General features: G+C 40.9%; 1 protein-coding gene across 2 annotated transcripts in view; it reads right to left on the minus strand.

The window, feature by feature from the left end:
* Csmd1 (CUB and Sushi multiple domains 1) overlaps positions 1 to 21,904 on the minus strand; it is a 1,532,231-nt gene that overhangs the window by 82,982 nt on the left and 1,427,345 nt on the right. For both annotated transcript variants that reach the window (XM_021218735.2, XM_029532138.1), the window contains 7 exons: positions 20,762 to 20,939; positions 18,756 to 18,901; positions 18,059 to 18,139; positions 17,033 to 17,146; positions 10,733 to 10,921; positions 6,799 to 6,945; positions 2,621 to 2,809 (listed from right to left, as the gene is read on the minus strand). In XM_021218735.2, coding sequence (XP_021074394.1) covers positions 2,621 to 2,809; positions 6,799 to 6,945; positions 10,733 to 10,921; positions 17,033 to 17,146; positions 18,059 to 18,139; positions 18,756 to 18,901; positions 20,762 to 20,939 — 1,044 coding nt within the window. The remainder of the gene's footprint in view (positions 1 to 2,620; positions 2,810 to 6,798; positions 6,946 to 10,732; positions 10,922 to 17,032; positions 17,147 to 18,058; positions 18,140 to 18,755; positions 18,902 to 20,761; positions 20,940 to 21,904) is intronic.

The raw sequence follows: 21,904 nt of genomic DNA on the forward strand, positions 1-21,904 counted from the left end.
AAACAAATTAGAGCTAACAGAATTCTCAAAGTTGTGAGTTTTAAAAGATATGAAGTCATTAACTGCTTAAAAAATATTAGTAAACTCTCAAGGTCAAACTCTTTGTCATCAACCGATGAGAGAAACTGCTTCAATCAGAGATGCTCTTCAAATCTAACTATTTTTGAATAAACTAAGATCTGACAACAGATAACAATGGTTTATGTCTTAAAGGTTTGATTTTTTGAGAACAAAAGCTTAATTGTACAGTTTATGGGCAAGATCTTTTTTTTTTTTTTTTTTCCTTCTTAGTTGCCCTTGGAAACACTAGCAAACTGCATGTCTAAAACAAAGAGAGGCAAGCCTATACCATAGCTCCAGCTCATACAAGGCTCTGAGCATCAGCTTTCAATAAACAGCTGTGTGGGCACTGTACTGTTTAACAGGGGCAGCTTGAAAGTGTGCTCTGTGATGCTCCCCGTTTAACTGCATCTCCAAGATAGCGCAGGAAATCTCAGCTCCCGCGCAGGCTGCTCCTCAAGATGAAGATCAGTGTATTGATAATGAAACAGATGCTTGGCAGAGTTTCTTGCTCTGAGGCAGGAAATGAAGGCTGCAGGACAGAAGATATGCCTGGCTTTATCAGGGAGGATAAAAAAACAACCAAGACAGCTTTGCTGAGAGAAATCATTTAAAAGGTCAAGCTAAGAGAGAAAAATAACCCTCACTTCTCAGAAACCCATGGGTGACATCTGGCCTGGTGCTTCTGTCCTTCCCAGACTGTCAAGACAGAGATGGCATGAGCTACTTTTTATTAACAAGCTATCCTGGATGAGGAGGCCTGGGTCCTAGCCCTGTCATTTGAGATGCCAGGAGTCCCAAGTAAACCTGGCTCAAGTGCCCTGTGAATCCCCATCCAGACCCAATGGCACTAGTTACCTTCACGTTATATTGGAAGATATAGTCTCCCTCAGTCCTTAAGTCTTCCAGTATTCGAACAGCCAACTATCAAAACTCCCTTTTTACAGAGCAGAAAAAAAAAAAAGGTCATCAGGTATTTCCTTGACACCAAGGAAATGGGACTTTCTTGTGTCTCACCTGACTCCTCAGTTGAGTAACATTCCTACCAACATACTGGATTCACTAAGACCAGGACCAAAGCAAAGCCAATGAAAACAGCAGAGACCAAAACATTCTGGTACTATATGAAGCATCTTAAAGGAAACTATGGGATTCCGAATACTTGTCTTGTGAAGACACAAATGTGTTGCTTTGTTTAAATTTGCCAAGTGGGCAAGTGCCTGGCCAAGTGTTTCTAGCGCCACTCTATGCACGCACCCACAGTCATAAAGCACTGAGACCAAATAAGCATTATGTTTTCTTGTCCAAGTAGCCTCCTTTGGAAGAAACTTTTAGCACTCCTAGTAGCACACACTACTGGGAGCTCTTGTATTCTTTATCTTCCATTAAGGAAGGGAGGCTGTTGAAAGTGAAAACAGAGACCAGGGTTCTGATAACGGTGATGTGATTAAAGACATACAGACATGATCCCTGTCCAGTACACTCTCGTCCAGCAGTGGTAGAAAATTGAACAGGTCATGTGAGAGGTAAATGAGACTACTGATTTTAAGATCCATTTATAACTCATTGCTGACTTTCAGAGGTTGAGAGAGTTTATTGTGAATATTAACCTCAATAAGACAAAACTATGAAATTTTGCCATCTCAATCCCTTAAGTCTACATTAAAATGTTTTACATGAAAATTTAGTTTCTATGCATCTGATATATAAAATTAAAATAATGAAATATTGAAATCAACATTAATAAGCCCTAGATTAAAATGGCCAAAGGTGGAAAAAAATCTAAATATTATGGCCCAAAGGAAAAGTTTTTAATGTAAACCAAGGAAGTGAGAATTTTTGATAGGGTAAATTTGAAATAATGATCAGGCAAAGTTACTTTGAATCTTAATGGGGCAACGCCTTTTTAAAGACTCAAGGTGAAGAGCGCATTATAATCAGAATAACTGTAGCCACAACCTAGGGACTGCCCGCTCATTTTCTGAATCCAGACAGTGCAGAGTCTCAGAGCCTTCTGCAAATGTTAGCAGTATTTGCATTATCAATGGGAAGCCGAATTGTACCTTTTAAAATCTGTTGTGCGGTCCATTTGACTGGATTTACAATCCCAAGGAGACAGACACTCAGTGTGTGGGCAAGAGCATTAACCGAGGGGAATGACTTGGGAGGAAGACCTACCCTGAATTTGAATGGTCCATTCTCATGACTTGAAAGTCCATACTGAACAAAAGAGGGAAGGGCAAGGACAGCTTAGAATCATTATTCCTTTCTCTCAGCATCTTTGTTCAGTGATGTGAACAATCAGCCTTGACCTCTGACCATCACAGCCTTGAACCATCAAACTGTCCTGCAGGGATCCTGCTGGGATGAACCCTTCACAAGACTTCCTCTCCTAGGTGGCTTTTCCTTGGGTATTTGTCACATCTACGCACAAAGGAACAACTACTCGAATATTCTGTTTCTCTTCAGCTCTCCTGCAAAAATCTCTCTCATTTCTGGAGAACAATTAAAATCAGAACAAAGAATAGCAACCAGGGGTTGGGTGGAAGCCATCTCTTACCCTGGCAAAGGGGTGCCATCGAGTCCCACTGGTACACGCCCACTGGGTTCCGCCTGCAGGTCGCATTGCTGTGGCCAATCATTCGATATCCAGGCTTGCAGAAGTAGTGTACCTTGCTCCCCACTGCCCCAGCGGTTTTATTTAAAATGCCACCATTCTTGAGTGTAGAGGTGAGGCTACAGTAAGGAGCTGGGACAAGAAAGCAGACACAATGAGGTTACAAACCAACCTGGGACACAGGAAATGACAAGCAAAGGGGATGTAAAATCTGGGGAAGGAGAAGCAAGTCCAGGCTTTTCTTTCTTTCTTTCTTTCCGTTTCTTTTTTCTTTTTTCTTTTTTCTTAGGTATTTCCCTTATTTACATTTCAAATGGTATCTATCCCCTTTCCTCTTTTCCCCTCCCCCTGCTCACCAACCCACCCACTCCCACTTCTTGGCCCCTGCATTCCCCTATACTGGGGCATAGAGCCTTCCCAGGACCACAGGCCTCTCCTCCCATTGATGACTGACTAGGCAGGCCATCCTCTGCAGCATATGCAGCTGGAGCCATGAGTCCCACTATGTGTGCTCTTTGGTTGGTGATTTAGTCCCTGGGAGCACTGGTTAGTTCATATTGCTGTTCTTCCTATGGAGCTGCAAACCCCTTCAGCTCCTTGGGTCCTTTCTCTAGCTCCTTCATTGTGGACACTGTGCTCAGTCCAATGAATGGCTGTGGGCATCCACTTCTGTATTCGTCAGGCACTGGCAGAGCCAATCAGGAGACAGCTATATCAGGCTCCTGTCAGTAAGCACTTGTTAGCATCCACAATAGTGTCTGGGTTTGGTGACGCTATGGGATGGATCCCCAGGTGGGGCAGTCTGTGGATGGTCATTCCTTCAGTCTCTGCTCCACACTTTGTCTCTGTAACTCCTTCCATGGGTGTTTTGTTCCCTCTTCTAAGAAGGATCAAAGTATCCACACTTTGGTCTTCCTTCTTCATGAGTTTCTTGTGGTTTGTGAGTTGTATCTTGGATATTCCGAGCTTCCAGGCTAAGTAAGCATCTACAAGTCCCACAGGGTTTCCTTGTGTACCTCCTGACCTCTGCTGTGTTTCAATACTAGGCAGGGTGCTGACTACAGCAAGGCTAGGAAGTGGCTGATCTTTGTAGTGGGCACCCATCCCACAAGTTACCCTCAGGCTGTCACTCATAAAGACAAGGGTAAGAAGTGATGTGGCATTGCTCAGGGTGCCACCTTTGCAACCTCAACATTCTCTACATTTTAAGAAAGGAATGATTATAAAAAGAAAACAGGCAATGAACCTTTTTTTTTTTTTGCAATCAAAAACATGAAGTTTTGTATAGTGATCTGATAGAGTATGCTTTGATACAGACATAAACATATATATATATATTAATTACATGAGATTTGGGTCAACTCTTTGCTCAAACATTGAAAATGTAGAACTTTGTATACCCTTACAGAAGTGGGTGGGTGGGGGAGCACTCTCATAGAGGTAGGGGAAGGGGGAGAGGGATAGGGGTTTTCTGAAGGGGAGACATGGAAAGGGGGAAATATTTGAAATATAAATAAAGAAAATATCCAATAAAAAAAGCTTTCAGCATAAGAACTTGTCATTATGTTCTAGATTTTAATACACTAGTAAGTGATAAGTCCCATTTTTAAATGCTACTACTACTGGATTCCAGGGTTATTTTAATGATTTACTTGTCCGTTATTTTCCTTCTATTGAAAATAAATACTTTTCTCATACAGTAAAAAGAAAAAAAAAAAGAAAATGTAGAACTTTATGTTACAAAAGAAACAAAAGAAACTTCTGAATTCATATTAGCAACAAGTATCCCCTTCGGCTAGGAGACATTATTAAACTTAGAGGTGGCTATCAGTTTTTATGTGTATGTGTGTTTTGCCTTCATGTATGTCTGTGCATTACATGTGTGTTTGGCATACTTGGGGGCCAGAAACAGGGAGTCAGATCCTCTGGAACTAGAGTTTCAAATGGTTATAAGGCACCATGTGGGTGCTGGGAACAAACCAGGATGCTCTATAAGAAAGATCGCCAAGTGTCCTTAGTTGATGAGCCATCTCTCCAGCTTTCTAATTCTCTCTCTCTCTCTCTCTCTCTCTCTCTCTCTCTCTCACACACACACACACACACACACACACACACACACACACGCATACACACACACACATTTTTTATGGGTATGCATGCAGGCAAGTACCCTCAGTGATCAGAAACCAGGAATTAGAGTTACAGGCAGTTGTGGGCGTTGGAAATACTGGGATCAAAACCTATGTCCCCTGTGAGACCTGAAAGTGCTCAATCACTGAGCAGTCTTTCTAGCCCAAACAGGTTTGTTTCAAAGCCATAATCTTCCACATCACAGAAGCAATATTTGGATGGCTGAAAGGTCTTGCATCCTATTAATATATTTAGTGGAATATAATTATTTTGTCTTTACAAATTTGCTTTATTATATTACAAAACCCCATGACTGCCTGTCAATAAGTGAAAAGAACAATGCAATGAGAGTTCAGAGCTGGGAAGCCCAGGTTCCTTTTCTGAACGACCTTCTCCCAAGTCACAAAGCACTAAGCCCAGGCTCATATTGAGATGACCAACAGCATGTGTGCCAGGCAAATGCACTGTGCAAATGGGAAGGCTCTGGTCTTGTGGGCCACATATTTTGGGCTGGAGATTACTAGCCTATCTCTGGATGAACTTACAGACAAGAAGAGAATATGAATTTTAAGGAAGCAACCTGTGTGTAGGTATATTACACAGATCATATGCATGTGTGTATATGAATGAACATATGACACATGTAGGCACACCTTCATGAGAAAACAAAAAAGTTAATGGCTGCCCATCTGATGTGGTTAGATCAAGAGAGTCTGTTACCCAATGCATAGAATATTATGCCTTGGGAGACAGAAATTAGTGTTCAAAGATTTTGACATGTTTCATGTCAATGATTTACTAAATAATTCACCACATACAAAACAGGATACATTATGCATGCTATGAATTCCTCTGCACTAACTACTTCTGCACATTGCAATAAACTCAAAGAGGTTCAAAGGCCTGAAAAGTCTGAGCATCCATTCTTCAGAACAAGGCTGTGAGTCCAATCCCTGCTCAGGGACTGTGGCACAGACCTGAGTACATTTTTATCACATTTTTCAGGTGAAGAATGTCTGAATCCCCTGCCCATTGTCTCAATACCACAAGTCCCAAAGCCTGGCCGCTGGTAAGGTTTTCTAATCTCTTTCAACCAGAGAAGGCTAGAAGATTCCAGCCACCAACACCCACTTTGTCCCCTGGGGCTGATTTCCACCCTGAAAACATACATGGCCAATGGGGATAAAAAAGCCTTTCAGAAGACCCTGCATCCAATGTGCTAGATGCTACCATTCCAAGGAAGACAGATCTCCAAGACAACCCCACTTGCCACTGACTGGGAGGAGCTCAGAGGGTTGTGCTTCATAAGTGAATTGTTCCCAGGAATGAAGTCCCCTTATGCTCTCAAGAGGGTAACAGAAACACTTGTGTAGGTCAGATTACATTGAAACCTGTACTAGGGCTTAACACTGCATTGATGTACTGGGAGATTTAAGTTAGTTTAATACAAATATCTACTTATAGACAATGATTAGTAAATAAGGAGAAAAGATAAAATAATTCCAATTTTGAAATAGAAGTACACATGTATGTATGCCAAATGTAGACTTATAATGTAAATGTTTATATAAAACATAGACTAGTATATAAAGTATAGGCATATGTAAAGTGAAATATACAGAATGCAATAGATAGAGTGACTTGTTAAGGACAACTGTAATTACTGGTTATACCATTTATGGCAGCATAATCAACTCTCATTTGTTCCCAGTGTTAATGCTAATTTTGACTATATTACTGTAATTTGGGGCAAATGTCTTTATTATCCATGGTATCAAATTTTAATATTTACTCTTTAATCAGTAAATTATAACATATTAATCAAGCTTTCTCTTTAGTTTAGGGCTCTCACTTCAAGTAAGTCTCCACAATGTTCTTCTTGCTGGCTTTTAATTCTCAGAAGTCAGGACTTCACGACAACCTAGGCCTAGTGTTAAGGTGAATGTGGTATTGAAAGCCATTCCAGTTGATGTCCAGGCCCTACTATTCACCTGCATAGCGAATCTTGAATCCTTTCTTGCTGGTTGCATGGTCTGTGGACCAGCGGAGGTATAGATGGTTACTTCTGCTGGTAAAATTGGACTGTTCAGTGTGGTTGCCACTTAAGACCACTAACAGAGGACTTTGCCCAGAAGAACCTAAAAAACAAAAAAACAAAAAAACAGAAAAACAAAACTTTCAGATGTGGGCACCTACAAAATGCAGATCATTCTTAGCTGTTGATTAAACGTGTATGCAAATGTACAATAGACATTTATTTTCTAGGTGAAGAAAAATATTTAAATGAAAATAATAACAAACACATTTTGTGGTGATGAAACAATATGGGGAAGGAGAGAGGGACTCAGGTATATAAGTTACTGGTGACGTATTATGGAAATGAATGAAATACATCAGTGAAACAATGACATTTAAACATGAGAACATCCTTTTACTATTACAATGGATAATATACTACACATATGAAAAACTAGAATCTGTCTTGTAATGTCAGTGGTGTAAAAGTACAGCCAATCACTTTGGGGAACAACTTGATGATACACTGTAAATTTGAAGTTTTAATTTCATCAACTCAAGCACATAGGAACAAGTTACTTACATGGCAAACATATTCAAATACTATTGTTCATGATAAACTTTAGACCAAAACTTTAATTGCTGGAAATATGGAGAAATTAATTTTATACAGTATCTAAAATTAATAAAGTGCATATATATATGTATATGTATGTTCATATAGGTAAGTCCAAGAGTAACATATGGATGTCTAAAAGTAACAATTGTAGATTAGCATCACAGTAGTTCCCAAGCAGTCAAATGTGTGCAATATAAGAAATGTGTGTGCAGAGAGATGATGGATTGATAGATGTGGAGTAGATGGATGAGTGAGAACAGAAACGAAGAAGAAATGATGGAAACACTCATAACAATGACCCACTTCTCTTTCTTTAGGCTACAACCATCCCCAGTAGAACTGAGAGGGGGCTATGCGTGAGTAGACAGTCTCAATGAATCTCTGAGTGTCTATAAAGAAGCAAGGATCCAAAAGTAAGAAAGTAATCTAAAAGTTATCATTGACATATATCGTTATTCTATAGACCTGGAAGTTCTCGAAGTGTTTACACAGCAAAACTATTAAATGCCCCGTGTAATATGCAGTGACCGCATCTTCATGTCACTTGGGAGAGAAAGTGGCTTCTAGGAACAGGAGTTATATTCCCTTTCTACTGCGAATGCAGCCGCAGCCCCTTGTCTTAAAGCCATTACTCGCTTTTCCACATTTCACAAGTTCATGCGTGGGGAAATGTGTGAGAGAATGGGAGAATGAGCCTCCTGTGGCTGTTCATATTCTAAACTTATCAGGACAAGGGGAGGGGCCCCCTCCATTCCATTCATGAAGAATACTGACAGATCACAGCTTCACTTCCTCTTACACCCAAATCACTTTTAGGGACTTATCATGGATAAAGCTATTCAAGGCTCTGTTGGACTCTGCACAAACATGCATTAAATTCCTGCCTTCAATAACTCAGAGAGTGACTGACCTTGGACATGTGCTCTGTATAGAGAGAGCTACTTTGAAATGAGTTTTCAGGGGTGGGCCTTGACTTCACCCTGAATAGCGTGACTTAAGAAGTGATCAGAACTCAGATACGCAGAAAACAATCATATGATGACCACATGAAGAGGATATGCCTACATGCCAAAAAAGCCTCAGAGACACAGCTTCCCCACCATTTAGTCCTAGACTTTCATTCTTCAAGTCTAAGACATTATACTCGGTGTATACATATTAGAAGGGACTTGGTTATGGCAATTGCAAGAATACATGAGGAAAACAACCAAGTAAGAATGTGGAAATTTGTGTGGACGTTCCTAGAAATGATTCTTCTTGTTATGAAAGATGGTGCCCAAAGACTCTCTGCAAAGTGTCCTGTCTATGTCCTACAAAAGAGTGACCCTGCTTCATGTGGAAGATAGTAGAAGATGAGCTGTGTGAGGTCTTTCTCATGGCTATTAAACAAGATCAAGATCCTATGAAATGACATGCCACTGGGAAATTAACTATCCTGAGCTTGCCATACCTGAAATGTCATTTTTACCGACAGAACATAAGAGTGCATTTTCAAGAGTTGCTAATCCCCCACCAAATCCCTTACTATTCTTGGTCTGAGCTCTGTCTAGATCATAGTGTTTAGGCATATCCCGGAAAGCATGCCTCTACCTAGCGTCTATAAACAATATCCTAGAAAAGAGAGGGGCAGGAATGTTTGCCAGGAGAGCCAGTGATACGGTGTTCTCAGCAGCCAATCACAACTGGAGATCAGACACTGCTCTTCACGGAGTTCTGACAATTCAGAAAGTGAGGCGAATCCATATCTGAGCTATGGAAATTATACACTGAGGAAATGGTGCATAGAGCAGGTATGCTCAGCTTATTTCTTCTTAGCTCATAAAACAGAGACTAGCACTGATGTGGCCAAGATAAGATGGACACAGTGCTTAAGTGCATAGGAAATGCCATCACTTGCAGACGTTCTCAATGCAAAACTGTGACCTTTCTCTTTATAATATATATATATATATATATATATATATATATATATATATATATATATGATCTATCTATCTATCTATCTATCTATCTATCTATCTATCTATCTATCTATTTGAAAGCAGAGTGATAGAAGCCATGAGCCACTTCTAGCCAGACAGAACTGCTGGTGTTGTCTTCTGGGCTACTCCCTAGCTTTTGCTCTTGATCATGGTCTGGTCATGACTTAGACAGCACCAGGCTGTAAGCAATTAGGGAAAAATTTATTTGTAAGGATGTTGCTTCTGAAAACCAGAAGCACCAAAGTATTGCCTTCTATACTCTAATTCAAACAAAGGAGAAGATGTGCCTAAGCTTGAGACAAACACTCACATATTAATACTTATGTATAATACAAATAGGAATATACGCTTGTACTCCTGTACAAACACACAGAGACAAAAGCCTGTGCGGTGCTGCTTTTCTTTATGTGTATTGTTTGTTTCGATATGTAACACTAGAGTTTCATGTCCAATATAACAATCCTTAGAACGTGACTCCTGGGGTCACGCTGCACAAGTGATTTATTTATCATGCATGGTCCATCTAACTAGTGAGACTCACATAAACACACAAGATCAATTAAAGAAATTCTTATCACTGAATACATTGTTGTTTATCTGAAAAATCCATAAAACCTGAGAAAACTCTCTGTTCTTGGCCACACATAACCCGGTTTGGCTTTTCTTTGCTTGGGCATAATGAATCTCCTATACAAAGAAAACACTGGCATTAGGTCCACCTCAGCTGATGATCCAGCCACCCACGTGGCTGCGTTAAGGTGCTCATTAGAACCACTGTATAAAACCAGGACAGTGGTATTGAAAGTAGCACCACTGGGCATCAAATTCATTCGATTTTACTGTATAAAGCAGCTCTGTAAAGACAGGTGCAACATCTACCACTTCCATATCCATGCGAGTTATTCATTTCATGCATTTCGAGTAAAATAGACAGTTGGAGCACTAAAAGTCTTCTAGAACACTTAATTGCCCTGTGGTACCCTGAAAATCTGTGTAACACACACACGCACACACACGCACACGCACACGCACACGCACACGCACATACGCACGCAAGCACATACGCACGCGTGCACACACACATACCCCATACAGAAAATCTTATCCACAAACAAGGCAATAGTGATGTTTGAAGATCACATGATATTTGAGAAAGCACAGGCCTTATCATGAATCATTTGTGTTGAGGCTGTAGGAAGATGTCTGTTGTAGGAACAAGTTTGACTCCTCTTGGGACTGAGCCATTAAGGTGGTGTTTTTCATTAATACTCCTCTGGGTGCTGAGACACGCACACAGAAAGGGCTTACCATCAAACACTTCCAGTGCATCGAATTGCTTCTCACTTTGAAATGTGTCCACAAAGAGCGTAATGTTAAAGTGTGGCTCCACTTTAATACTCCAAGCACATGTCTGGGAGTTAAAATAGTTGCCTGGGTACCCTGGACTGAGAATCACCCCAGAAGACTCTGTTCGCACTTCATTTGCTGGGCATTGTGCTAGAGAGAAAAGAGATGGATAGAGGTCTGCGTTAACACAAAATGAATCCAACATTGACGGGCTGGAAGACAGTCTACTGAGCTCTAACTATGTTTAATACAGGACACAGACACCTCCAAGAGCTATAGAGCCATAACGAGCAGTATGTGCCTTCTATTGGGTTTATTCAACATTGGCCACTGAATCTCTGGACAACCTTAGGAGGCTTCATGGATTTCGTCACTGCATCCCAAGCTACAGGGAGCCCATTTTCAATACAATTCAACAAGATGTAGCTCTTTGTATAAGAAAAAAAATATTTTTATTCCATCCCTTGCTATACTTGGATAAATAAAATCTAAATATTTGATGTGACCATGTGACTATTTAAGTATGAAGCGAATTACAGAAACATTGTTCAGCACTCCCACACACACCTGCACTGTTTGCTACAGTTTTCAGCAGGATTTGTGATTTCTAAAGTACAATTCTTTTATTGAAACACCAAGATATTTCAAGTTGTGATTTTTTTTTTCCTCCCCATCCTTCAATTTTGATCCAGCTACTTCCAGGCTAATTAAGAAAAACATTTGTAAAATCACCAAAAGACCCTTTTAATGCTATCTCTCATTGCTAAATTAAATTACATTACAGGAATGCTTTGCTTACAGAGCTACTAAGGAACACTGATCAGCCATAGCATATGAAAAGAAAGTGACACACCAGCATTATTCACAGTTTAAGCACATCAGTAACCAACTTCCTCCAAAGCTTTTATGCAAGATGTGCATCTTATTTGGTGAGTTTGCCCATTTTAATGAGTTGATTGTATGTTATTTACAAATATATTTCAAACTGAAGATGCTTCCCAAACAGGTGGGGAAAGCTTGTAAGTTGTGTTATTGCTAAATACTGTCTTGAAGGTTGCCCATTCATTTGGATAGTCTAGCTGAAACATACTTTAAATCTCAGTAGACTTTTAGACAAAAACATAAACAATTAAATCTATTGCAGAGCCATTTAAAGTACGTTTTGAGATCAAAGTCCTAAATATCCACAGGACAAACTAATTAATATCTCTGAAAATAATTCTAAACTGAAGTCAATGACAGAATTCAGTCCAAAGTCCTATTTTCCCGGCAGTGATGGTGGTGACATTGGTAGCCACCACATAGGGCTAGCACCTTTCAGGTATATTGGTTTCAATGAGAAATGTTGTTGTAGGTTCAGAAATTGAACCCTTCGTCCACAGTGATGATATTGTTTCCAGAGGTTTAGCAGGTACAACTTGGAGGACATATGTCACTGGGGGCGGACTTTGAGGGCACATTGCCATGCCCACTTCCCATTTCTGTTGTTTTGTGTTTGCTGTAAAGATGTGATCTCTCCATTTCTTCTTCCTGCTGTTCTGACTCCTTGCCATGATAGACGTTTATCTCCCTGAAGTCATTTAGTCAAAATACACTCTATTCTGTGAGTTGATTTTTATCGGTTTTATTTTTCCTTTTCTTCACAATGACAGAAAAGAGGCAAATAGAATGGAGAAACCCTTGCCTTGTCATGTCATCTGAGAAAATTGAAAGAATCAGCTTGGTCAGTGAGCTCTCTGCTTTATTCTTCTGAGCAACTTAGAGAAAACTCTGTTCAGTGTAATGTGGAGCCCAGCATGCTCCGCAGAGCTGTGTCTTCTTGCTATACCTCTAAACACATACTCTATGAATTTGAGACAGGCAGGCGGTCCAGTGCGAGGCAAGTCACCGCCGGTCCCCACCCCTTGCCTCTCAGCGCCCCCTAGATGCTCTTAGCTGAGTAGTGCTCCACAATGTGCATCTGTACTAAGAACACAAGAAAGACACCCATGCCTCCAATGCTTTCCTATGGGAATAGAAATTCAACCATGATTCCCTTTTATATCCGGAGAGAGCTTCGCTTTGGAAATAGTCCCATTGTCCTCCTCTCTCCCTGTAGGCAACAAACTGCTCCACAGTTCTAGCTTCTGTTGTACATTTTGTCTGTGTGCTCAATAAGATGGAAACCCATTTCATTCAGCAACAACATCATGTTGCAAGATTTCCTCTGCCAACTGCAGGTTGGGCATGCTAGCATTTATTAAAAAGACCAAATCACGTAGGCTGAGTCTCGTGTCTGTGCACACCTGTGTGGGCTCGAGAATAGAGTTCCAGGGCTCCCACAGACTCGCTTCCATGTGGCAGTGAGAGCCAACACTTATACCAGCTCTGCTATAAATAGAAGGCTGAAAGAGCTACCCCTCAGAGTGAAGCGAGGTATGGCAGATGTAAATATCTTTCTTAAATAGGAGGTGCCATATGGGCAGAGGTATTAGAGAAACTGAAAATGTCCTGGCTACGTACTCTCCTGTTCTCCCCAGGCAGGTGCTAGCAAGAAGACTCTGCTCCCTGTTTCACCGGGGGAACATTCAGCCAGCCTTCCACCTTGTATATCTTACCACTGCAGCTAGAGTTTTCAATGACACTGAACTTCAGACCATCTGGAAGTAGGAAACTTTGCAATGAGTTGCTGAATGCCACCTGGAAAGCCATCGTCACCTCCAGGGCTGCGACACAGAGCAGCTATCCAAATCAGAAGCAGTCCTGAATAGAGTCATTTCTTCTATTCTTAAAATGGTCTCCTTTGCTTAGTAGAGACGATGAAATGAAAATACAAGCAAAGCCATATATATTTATCAAGTTTCTTTAACACTTAATACTATTATTTTCAGGCACAAATATTATCTTAAAATATATATTTGAACATGTTTCCCAATGAGCCCAAATGTTTTTGTTTCTTCCTGTCTGCCCTGCTGTTTCCTGGGAACTTACTCCTTCCTGGAGGCTGCTATAAACTGTTGCCAGGAGCAACCCAGCTAGCATGAAGGTTTCACCTCTCTCTTGAAGCTCAGTTCTCCAGAAACAATAACTTTAAAGCCCTGTGCACCTCAAGAAACATTTGAGGAAACTCCTACTACAGAGAAGGACCATCAGCGATACCTTGTAAAGGAGTTTGCCAGCAACTAGTCCTAGCTCCTTTAGGTAGATACACGGCACGTTGTTATTATTATTATAATTATTTTTAAAAAGAAAACAGCTATGAGGCTTAAAACCATGCAGTACATTGTTTAACACATCTTGCAGATCATCAGCCAAAATAATCTAGGCTTAGGAACTTGAACTTGGCTTACTAGTCATTAAAATTAACTCCTTAGTTGGGTGTTGAGTGCTCATCTTTAATGCCAGCACTCTAGACACAGAGGCAGACAGAACCAGTGTGGTTTACATAGGAATTCCAGGATAGCCAGGGTGACAGAGAGTGACTCTTAGAAAAAAACACAATTAAAACAACAGATAAAAAATATTGTCTCCTGCCAGGCATGGGAGTACACGTTTCTAATCCCAGCACTCTGTAGGCTGAGGCAGGAAGATCTTAGTGGACTCAAGGCTACCCTGGTCTCAATAGTAAGTTTCAAGCAACCAGGACTACATTATGAGACACTGTTCCAATAATATTAAACCATAAAAACACCTGTAGCATGGGATAACTGTGGACACTAGGAGGAGCCTAAGAAAATGAGAGGTTCTGACACTTGAAGTCTGTAGGGGGTTGAGGTGGGCATGTGGGAAGAACACTGGAGTTACTCCCCTCCTGTGTGCCCTCCACGGGGAGATCATCACAAAACAAACTTGGATGTCCTTTAGTGAATGGTGTCCAGCTACGTTTCTATTAGTCTTGTTTTGCTTTTGAGACCGATTTCTTTACGTAGACAAGGACAGACTCACTCCCGTAAAGATCTGCCTGCTTCTGCCTTCTGGGTGCTGGGATTAAAGGACGACCTACCCAGATATATGTTTTTAAGTTTTAAAAATGTTTTCATTTTGTGTGTGATAGAGAGAAAGAGAGAGGGAGGGAGGGAAAGGAGGAGGGTGAAAGATGTGCCACCGCATTCGTGTGGAGGTTAGAGGACAAAGGCGGGGATTGGGTCCTCAGGGAACAAACTCAGGTGGTCATGCTTGGTGACAAGCACCCTTACACATTGAGCTATCTTGCTGACCCAGGTCTATTTCTTAATGCCTGTTCTGAAGACGATTATGAGTTCCTTCCTAGTGGTCTGTAGAATGAAGTCACTTGTCATTCAAGACCTCTTAAAAACCAGGCTCTGAGAGTGCCAGCTCTCTTAACACCTCTTCTGTAAAGTACACAGAGGGCAGCATGCTCCTCTGTCTTGAGTGCCATACACCTTTTCCTGCATCTGGAACTTTATTCCTTGTTCTCATTTTTGTTTTACTGAACATGAGAAGCATTTTGTAGTCATCTCTTGCTCAATTTCCTCTGAATTAAGGTAGCAATCTTACATGATGGCATGATCTCAACACACACTGTGACCCTCTCAGCACATGGTCTGCAATACTCCCCATCCTCCTCCCCTGAAACTCTTGTTAGATTTCAGAGAGCTGGTAAGGTTGTATCTAAATGCCTAAGGAAGTAAGATTCAACATGAACACCATTTTCCATCAAGAATGTATTGAGGGACTGACCCCTACTTGAGCCCTACAAAATAATTAGAAAATAGAGAAAGATTATAATTAAGTGCTTAAGTGATTAGGGTCAGCCATAGACAGGCATCTGAGCTTCTTTAAAATAATGAGTAGTTGCTCAGAGACACACAACTAAGATTTTTCTCAGCCCATTTCCCCTTAAAGAATTTTCTTCAGAAGGAAAAAGAGCTCAGGGTTGGTGGGAACAGTAGTTACAAAGTTGGGAAGTCGCGGGCTTCCAACCTCAGACAAAGTCCAAGTTGAGTCTGTGGAAGGCTGCATGCACATATGCCTGCTGTGTACAGGGAACGGAGACAATGGGCCTGCAGTTATGTGGACTTACTCTGCTTTCTGGATGCACATGAGTTAGAGTTCATTTCAATAGAAATGGAGCAGATCTGGACAGGACAACGTAATGAAGGGATTCTCCTCGTTCCCTTCTCTAGGCTTGTTTTAAGCTTTCCATCCTGACAAACTTTGTTTGAGATTAAAATATACCTTAAACAAGGGAAGGCTTGCCTGAAAGTATAAAGTGGCAAAAGTTCAACTGTACATATTTTCTCACCTTGAGAAGAGATTCCAAGGTCATCACCACTGTGCCAATACAGACAGTAAGTTCACCTAAGAAGATGCCTCAGGTCTCCTAACTCTGTGCACAGCTTGGCGCATGAGCCCATAGTAGATGATGATGAGTCATGGGTCCATCCACTAGTCCTGGAAGCTCACTCTGCCTGAGACCTACAAGGGTGGCCATGCTTCAACACGGTAGCTTTCCAATGCAGTGAGCTCCCTGTGCCTAGTGTTTCTGAAGTTCAAGTTTCTGAGTGATATATGGCACTGTGAATAGTGCTCATTCATTCCTCACTGCAGACAATTTTCTGGAATGGTAGAGATGGTGTATTGCTTACAGATGACATGGTGCTCCCTATCAGAACCCTGATTGTTTAAAGTAAGTTGAAAACACTAGCAGTGAACCAGATGGGGTATCTGACCTCCCTTTACCAAATGTGACTGCTTCCTTCCCACTGTGCTTGCAAATGGCTCCTGCTAAATCACATTTCTTGAGTGATCTACTTGTATTCTAGTCTCTGAAGTAACAAGTGCAGCTTAGAATTCTGTTCTTTAAAACTTGTCTAAGTTCTGGCATATGGTCAGCTTATGTTAGATGCATATACAAAACCAAAGTAGCTATATTTCATTGTTTATACATTTTTATTCCCAAAGTGTTTAACACTAGATGCTTAAATCCAGGTGAAGTATTGACAAAAAAAAAAAATCTCAGGATGCTCAGTTTGCCTGAGATGGACCCCCAAACATGAGGCAGATTGGAGAGATGTGGAAAAGGACTGTTATATCAGTGATAGATATCATCTGTTCTTTAATATTTTAGTTTTGCTGCAAGTGAACATTCCCATGTGATTTAGGCTTATTTTTGAGCATGGGCTAAAGATAAAAGAGTCTTCTGAAACCTCTGTTGGCAGCTTGTTTGCATCGTGGGAATAACTCAGCACAGACCTGAGTCAAATTCAAACCCATGCCTACAGACTATCAGAGCGACCAAATCACCAGGGTCCAACATACCTTCACAGGTGGGTGGAGAGCCTTGGAACAGTAGCTGTGAGCTGAGCTTGCACGTTAGGGTGTCGCTTCCCAACAGTGTATACCCTGGATGGCACTGGTACTTCACGAAGTCCCCTGAAAGAATCAACCCAATACCCTGGGATCTACATTTTCAGAACACTTGACTGCTGTGACTGTGCCAATTATTTGTGACTACTCCATAAAACATGCCAATGAGGAAACCATTTCCGAGGGTCTTCATTCATTCTGTGTACCTCTAAAACACTGTTTTCAGTTCTTTGTTTATATAGCCTAAAAGAAGGCCACGTGTTGCTGTTCCTTGACCAATTTAAGCCTTTGGCCCACTTTTCAAATGCCTTGCTAAATAAATGGGAAGTTCCATAGTTGCCTGGGATCTAAGCAAGGCTACAGAATGGAAAGAATGAATGGTTTCAGCAAACCCAACATGGCTTGCCTATGATCCTGGCCAGGGAAAACACCTTGTTCCAATTGGCTTAGCCATCTTGAGTAGAACAGGGACTGGGCCATGTAATTTGACTAGCATTTTGCAACACAGTGTAACCACAGGAATAAGATTTTGTGATAGAGACTGAGAAATGATGGGGTTCTCATAATTATACTGCCAACACATGCAGTGGCTGTTTCCCTAACAAGACCTGATGAGGACCAGATGACTAATGAATGAGATCATGGTTAATAACAAAGCAGTGGTAACATTTCTAAATATAATCGTTAAGTACATTCTACAATGACTTTTAATTTGAAGGTCAGTATTTACAACCAAATGCAGTCAAAGTCAGGCTCTGAAAATTTAAAAATAGCAATAATGTTATAGAGTAAACGTCTGAAAATGTCAAGAGCATAACATAAACCTAGAAAGTAAGTAGTTTGCTCCATAGTCTCTATGCAAGGTTCTACAATGTTTTGGGACAGTTTCTGCTTATAGCTTGCCTAAAGTCTGTATCAGAAGAAGCTATAAGAAGCCAAGCCCATAATGTGGAATGAAGCAACACGGAGATACATTACCTATTTCAAAGTCCTCATCTTCTGTAAGCAGGTCAGCCTGCGGCACGGCTGGAGGAGGCGGGCACCTCTTCAGCTGAAATGCTGTAGTATGTTTATGAAAAGAGATGACAGCTATGGTTAACTTTGCTAAATGATCAAATTACAAGGCCACATGCATGTGTAAATCACTGTCTCCAGTGGCTCTCTTTGGCTATCATATGCCTGACAACCATGTAGTTACTATGACACATATCCTCCCCACTTTGAAAGACATCACCGAAATCATCCTACCACAGACTGTTTAGCATAGATAAGCTCATCTCTCTCTTGTCCTGAGTAACATTTTGGGGTCATAGGAGACAAGGGGCTGGCGACCTTGCCCTTCTGCCATCAAAGACATCATGAGGTCATTATTTGATGGTTACCATGACATTTCTTTAGAGTCAGGCACACACAAGCTTGCACATAAGCCATGTGCATCACCATGGTGTCTACAACAGAATCTCTCTTACATCTACATAGGAATGAACCTCAGGTATCTACCAACATGACCTGATGAAATGAACTGACAGCAGAAATACTTTCTACCACTAAAGGTTTCCAGGACACTCTGGCGTACACGTGGGATAATCCAAGAGCTGGAGATAAAGTATGTATACAGGGTAGGGAGCTTTCCTGGGACTCTATGCCACCGCCATTGAAGTGGAAACAAACTGACCATGGAAATTGAGGACAAAGAAGCCTCCATTGGAGAAATCGCTGTGGAATTTGAGCAGGACCTGGTTGGTGGAGCTGTAGGCTGTCTCAAGGGCAGTGTTTCCACTGAAGACCCCAAGCTGAGGCGAGTTCTGGTCAGGACCATCCCTGGGAAAGAGATGAGGCAATGAGAGGAAGAAGTTCAATGCTATAGCAGAGGCTGAGCAGGCAGTTTCCCAATAGGGCCAAGTGTGCAGGAAGAGTACAGGGCTAATCTAGAAAGACCAGTGCACACTGGCCTCCTCAGAGATACTTCTGTACTACCAGGGACCTAACAACTACATTTTAAAATACATATGGTATTCACTTCCTTATGACTGATATTTATAATAAGTTTTACAGTTGAATTAAAATACTAAAATTGAAATGTGATAATTCCCTAGCCCTGACTTTAGTAATAGGATGCTTGGTGTTTAGGATGCTCACCACTCGGCAACATCTCTCTGCTTTCTGATGGTGGGCAGTTGACACACATGAATGGCTACAGCTGGATTCTATGCAGCAGAATCAACATGAATCTTTTGCTTGGTGGGAGTGCTGTGCCACTTCCTCGCTTTGGAACAGGAAGGAACCCTTGGTGTTTCATCTCCACAGTCACTAGCTCAGCTTCTCAGAACCACCCTCCAAGACCTCATTGCAGCCTGGGGAGGCAGCTTCCCCTGGGCCCTGCAGGAGCATCATCTACAATACCTCTCCTATATATGGCTCCTCCTGCATTTTAGATGAAATATTTAGGCTATCTAGTATCTGTTCCTCTGACTCAGGCTACTCTCTCTTACTCCTTGAGCTGTAATAAGAATATAGGCACATGATGCACCTTCCATGCACACATACATATGCAGACACATTTAGACACTCAATAGACAGACACACACATTCACAGACACAATATAGATATAAAACATTCCTACATTCACATACAGATACATACAACACACACATGTGACAATCATATATTCATTTGTAGACACAAACAGTGATATATAGATACATGCATAGAATATTCATTTATAAACAGACATACAAACATGGAATATAACACAGATGTGCATAAACACAAATACAATCATAGATAAGCCACACATGTAGAGACACATATATACAAATATGTACACTTCAGGTATCATACATCACAAATGTATACACGCAATTCACCTATAATTTCAACAATGCTACCTTCCTATTACCCCATAAGCAACTCCCGACTCTCCCATCATACTTTAAGGGAGATTACTAATGCCATCTTCCCCTTTAAATTACACCTGAGATCTCTCTGGTGGAACAGGTCATTTCTACAGGTTCCATCTAGTAGATTCATGTTCATTACATCCTGGCCCAGATTCCTTTGCAAGACTCATGGGAAACTAGGTCTGTGCAATTCAGGGTGGGAGGATGCCCTGAGGAAATACTTCCTTAGTGTTCTTTCATTCATTCATTAAAGGGAAAGCATATGTCTATGTATGTGTACATATATGTATATATTGCCCTCATACACAACACACACACACACACACACACACACACACACACACACACACCATTCCCACACACATGCACATACATCCCTTAAAACTGTAGAGTAAGCCAAGTGTAATGACATCCAACAACAATTCCAGCACTCAGGAGACTGAGGCATGAAGGTCTCAAGTTCAAGGCTAGTCTAGGTTATGGAGTTAGACCTTACATTTTCTAAAACATTATGAATAATTTAAGCAAAGCAAAATATGAAATAAAGTAATCACAACTTTCCCCAATACATTCAAACAGTCTAGTTATTTCTAATAGCAAACTAGACATATGCCTTGAAACGTCCTCTGTATTGTTTGATTTTGTTGATGAATTAGTTTTTCGAAATGTGCCCGGACAGATCATTGGTAAACATGTAACCTTATAAATCAGAAGCGAATGCTAAACTAGAACATCCCACCAGCAGCAGGAGCTGCCCTTCCTGGGAGAGAGGAATCATACCACACCGCGATGTAGTCATTTACAGCCTCGGTCTGCAGCAAGGTGAAGTTGATGTACACTCCGTGGCCTGGAGGGACAGTGACCAGCCACAGGCAGTCCTTCAGAATTGGGTACTCATCTGGAAACCCGGGGGAATAAATGGTACCATTCTGCGATGTCACATTATAGCCACAGGGAGCTGAAAAGGGAGACATTGAAAATAGGCTAAGAGGGTTGATTTTCAGAAGTAGGTAATGATTCCAGTGTCTAAAGTCAAAATTTCCCCCGTGCAGGAAAATAACTGTGAAATATTTCTGTTACTTTGTCAAACTTATTCTCCCCCAAATCTGGAAACTTCAGGACAATTATACTTATAAGTTATCTCAGTCTCACTTAATATATTCTTCAAGTCTTCAAAATCCCGCAGGATAGTCATTCCTAGACGATTAAAGAAATCCTGTCAGTCATCGCCTGTGGCTGAGCTGATAATCCATTGGGCTGTCCAGTGCAATGGCTTATGTGGAAATCAGACATAAATGGGGAACTAAGTGGTTTTGTTTTTCTGCTACTTTGCTAAAGCCTATTTAAGCCTGTGAAAGACTGGCAGTTAAGCCTATGCGCCTCAGAACAAAGACATTATCAATTCTTTGCAGATCTGTACCTGAAGAAGCAAGATAAACTTTCTCACACATCCTTCACGAAGAAGGTGGCAAAAGGTACCAGGGTTTGGTGATGTGCAGACACGGCAACTTTTTTTTAATAATTGACGTTTATTGTCACCATGGTAATTGGTTTACTTCTGGAAAAGTGTGATGACCATATAGCACTTCTGCCTGTAATGTATGTGCTTGCTTTCTACTACCCTGATGAAGATTGTGATTAAAAGCAACTTGAGGAGGAAAGGGTTTATTTCAGCTTACAGATTATAGCCCATCATGTAGGAAAACCAGGGCAGTAACTCTCAGAGGCAGAAACCAAAGCAGAGAGAATGAAAGAATGCTGCTTCTTGGACTGTTTCCTAAGACTTGCTCTAATTGATATATATATATTATATATATCAATTATATTTATCAAATATATATAAATCAATTATATATATATCAATATCAATTTTTTATATATATATATATATATATATATATATATATATATATATATATATAT

Source organism: Mus pahari, chromosome 19 (assembly GCF_900095145.1).
Source record: "Mus pahari chromosome 19, PAHARI_EIJ_v1.1, whole genome shotgun sequence".
Lineage (NCBI taxonomy): Eukaryota > Metazoa > Chordata > Mammalia > Rodentia > Muridae > Mus > Mus pahari.